The 4909-nt window shown below is 33.5% G+C and overlaps 1 protein-coding gene across 1 annotated transcript; it reads right to left on the bottom strand.

The window, feature by feature from the left end:
* Positions 1–883: 883 nt before the first annotated feature.
* Positions 884–2015, bottom strand: LOC115978388 (myb-related protein 308-like). Its single transcript, XM_031100409.1, has 3 exons — positions 1863–2015; positions 1622–1751; positions 884–1519 (listed from the first exon to the last, which is right to left on the bottom strand). The coding sequence occupies exons 1-3, from the start codon at positions 1993–1995 to the stop codon at positions 1024–1026; spliced, it is 759 nt and encodes a 252-aa protein (XP_030956269.1). The 5' UTR covers positions 1996–2015; the 3' UTR covers positions 884–1023.
* Positions 2016–4909: the final 2894 nt, after the last annotated feature.

Here is a 4909-nt window from a genome sequence, read left to right as displayed (position 1 = left end):
TTAGGAATACTGGCTTAGAGGAAGTAGATAACAAAATTTCAACGCAGGTCAACACATAGATAAGTGTGTTTATATGCCAAGGGACTCATGTCATTCACTTGAAAGATACTAAATCGAAATTCATTTAGAGTATGTTACAAAAGTAGAGTCGGATTGGGATCTGCTTATTCTGCTGAAACTGAAATTTTTTTGTTAAAAGTATTATAGATGGAGGTAAAAGTTAGCTGAAATAATACAGTGGAATTCATAAATAGTATCAAAAAGTACAATAGGGCCCATGAATAATAGTAAAAATAAGCCAAATAGTAAAATAAGCTGGCAACTTTCATCAATCCAAACACACTCATAGTATATAATTAAGGGTGCAGTCAGTGAGAAGCGATAAAGATGTGTACACAAGTTTTCTAGGATCATGCACTAATGCCAACCTATGTATTTCATAGATGAGAGCTGGCATGGGACAAGACTCTGGGAATCATAATTCATGCCGACCGGAGCTAACACCATTAGTTATAATGCAGTCAAGTGGGATATGATATTGTACAATTGTGATGGGGATGGGTGATCACACTATAATAGTTGCTCTTTATCCATGCATCATCAATTAATGTCTTAAAGACCTAGTCAAACTTACAAGGTGTTGAATATTAATGGGGGATCCATAGATGCACCTCCAGGTAGGTTGAGATATCTCAATTCCACCCAAGAATCTATTGATTTCGAGCTGTGAGAAGCTTAAATAATTTTAGTGTTCACATAACAAGACCAATCTACACAAGAAGACAAGCAGGGGGAAGGGAAAAAAAGAGGGGGGGGGGATCAATAATCCCAAGATGCCTAGTTTTATTTTTTACACAAGAAATTTCAACATGAAGCGAACACTGACAAAAAAAAAAAACTAAAAAACCAAACCGGACTTGGGAATTTAGTCAGCTTGGTTAGTTGGCTTTTTCTATGTTAGATTATCTCCAATCTGACGCTCTTGATCTTCAAGAAATGAAGCATATGACAATCATATCTCATTCAATCCTTGAGGATTTCCTCATAAAAGGAAAAGTTCTTGGCACCAACCGAGCCACCACCTTCCATAATGCCATTTTCAAACTCAAACTGACATTGCTTCCAAAAATCCGAATCCCATATGTCAGACAGAAAAGCCTTCTCCACGTTGAAGTCGATATCAAAGTTATGTGCGTTATTTTCCTCAGAAGTGATTGCCACGAGATTTGATGAGTCTTCGTCTACAGAGGTTGCTGGTGCCAAATCAGTCTCTGGATTTTCGACTTTAGGCGTTGGTGGAGCAACTAAAACCTCTCTGCAACTTGATGCCTTTGTCCCAATAGCTGAACTGGACTTCAATGTCGGAGATTTATTAGTTAGTTTGGTCTTGGTTTTCTGCTTCTCTTCTATAGAATGCTTTGACTGTTCTCCTTTCAACTTCTTTCCTAAATTTGAGTTCCAATAATTCTTGATTTCATTGTCTGTTCGTCCTGGAAGTCTCCCAGCTATTAGGGACCATCTACAAACACCCAAAAAAAAGCTTCAATTTTCACATAATACAGAGATGAGAGAGAGAGAGAGAGAGAGAGAGAGAGAGGGAGAATGATGAGAAAATTAAGACCTGTTGCCTAATAGGTTATGAAGCCTGATGATGAGGTCCTCTTCATCAACTGATATATTACCCCTTTTGATATCAGGTCTCAGGTAATTAAGCCACCTTAGCCTACAACTTTTTCCACATCTTTTTAGACCTGCACAAAATAGTAACTATAGTTTTCACTTTTCATGGAGAAACATATAAACCAAAAGAAACCCAATTTGTTTCATAAAAGAAATTATTTCTTCTTCCAAAACTAACTTACCTGTTTCCTTGGGAATGTTTCCCCATTTTCCTTCACCATGGGTTTTGATGTAATCAGTGAGAAGTTGGTCTTCAAGTGCAGTCCAAGTCCCTTTGTTCAGTCCCTCTTTAGTGCAACAAGGACTTCTACCCATTTGAACACAAATACAGACACAAAAAACACTTTCCTTCTCTCTCTCTCTCTCTCTCTCAAGGAGGTGTGCCTGATCTTAAATTGGGTGTTTGATTAGTGTTTTCTAATGACCAATCATGCCCTGGTCAATCTTTAATGCCCTAAGTTGGATTAAAAAGCTTAAATGCCCACGTTACGAGAATGCCTCGCATGTGAGTTTGAGTGAGTCGTCATGGGGTGGTTTCAGTAAGGGTCCGTTTGGATACAGCTGAAAACTGAAAACTGAAACTGAAAACTGAAAAACACTGTAGCGAAATAATTTTTAAATGTGTGAATAGTATCGTGGGACCCATTTTTAATGAAAAAGTTGCTGAAAAGTGAAATTTGTGGGTCCGTGAACAGTACACGATGTGCTGTGATTGGTCCAAAAAAATTTGAAAAGTCAAAGTTTGCGGCTACTGTTCATTGAACAGTGCATGAACAGTAGCCGCAAACCCAAAACGCGTGAAAAAAAAAAAAAAAAAAGAAAAAGAAAAACGCAGACGCAGGATTGGGCGAAAACGCCCAATCCAAACGCACTCTAAGTCCAAATGTGTTAGTGGTAAAAAAGATTGACACAAAGAGCTCACGGAGATAATTAATAAGTCCAAATGTGTTAGTTGTAAAAACTAGTTAGGTAAAAAAGATTGACACAAAGGGCTCACGGAGATAATTAATAAGTCCAAATGTGTTAGTTGTAAAAACTAGTTGGGTAAAAAAGATTGACACAAAGAGCTCACGGAGATATCTTAATTGATTGGCACCTCATAGTATTTTGTATTTTTCATAGAGGGTTAAAACATGTGAGATTCAAATTTTCCCTCCACATTATATCGTAGAAATAATAATAATAAATAAAAGCAAAATTAATTTCCCAAATAAGATAATCTTTACTGAAATTTCTTTCCACTGACATGTACTGATATACATTATATTCTCAAATCAAAATTTAAGATAGCATACCATATTTTATATTTTCAATACATTGGTTCCCGTTATTAAGGGTCTGTTTGGTTGTGTTGTTTAAATAATACAATATTTATTTTCACAACACTTTTTCACCTTCACGTATTTTCACAATACTTAAACAATGTTACTAGAACAACATTACCAAAATGGTCCAAAATTTGTAAAGATGTGTTTTTGAAACGAGAGGACAATGAAATTTATTATAAAGTATCTCTCATAAACATTTATTTAAAAAAAAAAAATTCCTCAAAATCATTAATATCAAAATCATTTATATTGGAAAGTTTACTGTACAAGAAGTGTTACATTTTTTCACATTTTTATAATATTTTCACAACAAATCTTAAATGATAAATTATTCCTGATTCTAACCCATTACTGAAATTATTTTTTTGTTTACTTTTCAATAACAACCTGACACTTAAAATTTGTTATGAAAATGTTGTAAATATAACATTTCTCTCATTATATATCTCTCATAAACATATATATATATTTTAAATTAATTATTAATAATATCCAGATTTCACCGACTAATTAGACATGGCAAATCTCTAAAGTCGTTAACAGATCTCTCTGCCCCTCTTAGGGATCCTAACTTCTGTTCAGAAAAAGCATCTTGTCTTCGTGGCCACTGGTTTAGCTCTGCAATTTTTTTTTTGGGAAAGTTTAGTCTTCTGTCTCTTTTACTTGTAGATAGATTAAAAAAGGTGGTTAAAGTTGTAACAGCCTTTGGGCTCAGGATTTCTATAACATATGCATATTTGTAACGATGTGTAGTGTTTCTTTGTTGTGATGATCATAAAATTTACGCTTGCTAGGACCAAAAAAAAAAAAAAAGATTTGTTTCGGATTGGTCAGGCCGTTAGATGTCAACAAAATAGCAAAATTTCTTTATTTTTTTTTCTCTTTCTTAACAATTAAATTAATCACAGACATAGTCAGAATGATCATTTTGAAAATAAAATCAAGCTTGGTGGATCAAAATGAAAATTCTCAAACTTAAATGACCAAAATAAAATAATCCCAAGCATTTTTTTTTTTAAGAAGAAATAGTCCCAAACATGAAGTGTGTCTAATTTTTAATTACGGTCATGCAATAGTTATGGATTTAGAATCCTGTGTACTAAGGATAATTCCATGTTTTCAATATCCTATCCATTTGTCAAATAAGAATATTGAATTTTATCGTACTATTAGGGCATGTTTGGTAGACTGTAATAGACACTGTAATGTAATAGATATTCTTATGGCATAACTATTTAGTTGTTTGGTTATGTTTTTATTATAATGAATAGTTATTCCTTATGAATAGCTATTACAAGGAATACATTAAGTTAAAATGTTATTCCTTATGAATAGCCATTTAGGCCAAAATGGGGTTTTACCCTTTTCTCACAAACTTTTCAGTAAAATATTCAATGTCTGAAATTATTTAGGGGTATGCCCCTACTTTTTAACTTGACATTCAGGCCAAAATGGGGTTTTACCATTTTCTCACAAACTTTCCAGCAAAATGCCCCCTGTCAGAAACTATTTAGGGATATGCCCTTATTTTGAAACTCGATTTTTAGAAAATCAAGTTTCAATGTAAAACTCGATTTTTGGACAATCGGTTACAACGAAATGAAATTTTTTTAAAAAAAATTGTGGAGCTCAAGTTCCATTCAAAGAACTTGAGTTCATGGAACTAGAGTTCCACTTGAATATTTTCAAGGAACTCGAGTTGCATGAACTTGAGTTTTACACTAGAAACTCGAGTTCCATGAACTTGAATTCCTTGAATGGAACTCGAGTTCCACAATTTTTTTTTTTTTTTTTTTTAAGTTTCATTTCGCTATAATTCAATTGTCTAAAAATCGAGTTTTACATTTGAAACTCGATTTTTAAAAAAATCAAGTTTCAAAACAAAGATATATTCTTAAACA

This window comes from Quercus lobata, chromosome 2 (assembly GCF_001633185.2).
Source record: "Quercus lobata isolate SW786 chromosome 2, ValleyOak3.0 Primary Assembly, whole genome shotgun sequence".
Taxonomy (NCBI): Eukaryota; Viridiplantae; Streptophyta; class Magnoliopsida; order Fagales; family Fagaceae; genus Quercus; species Quercus lobata.
This window is presented reverse-complemented; position numbering and strand designations above follow the sequence as displayed.

What these genes read in the sequence shown, in the direction of transcription:
- LOC115978388 (XM_031100409.1), bottom strand. Translation starts at nt 1,995, where the DNA reads ATGGGTAGAAGTCCTTGTTGCACTAAAGAGGGACTGAACAAAGGGACT. An exon ending in AAACATTCCCAAGGAAACAG is followed by an intron (nt 1,752 to 1,862) that starts GTAAGTTAGTTT and finishes TATTTTGTGCAG; the next exon opens with GTCTAAAAAGATGTGGAAAA. An exon ending in CATAACCTATTAGGCAACAG is followed by an intron (nt 1,520 to 1,621) that starts GTCTTAATTTTC and finishes GGGTGTTTGTAG; the next exon opens with ATGGTCCCTAATAGCTGGGA.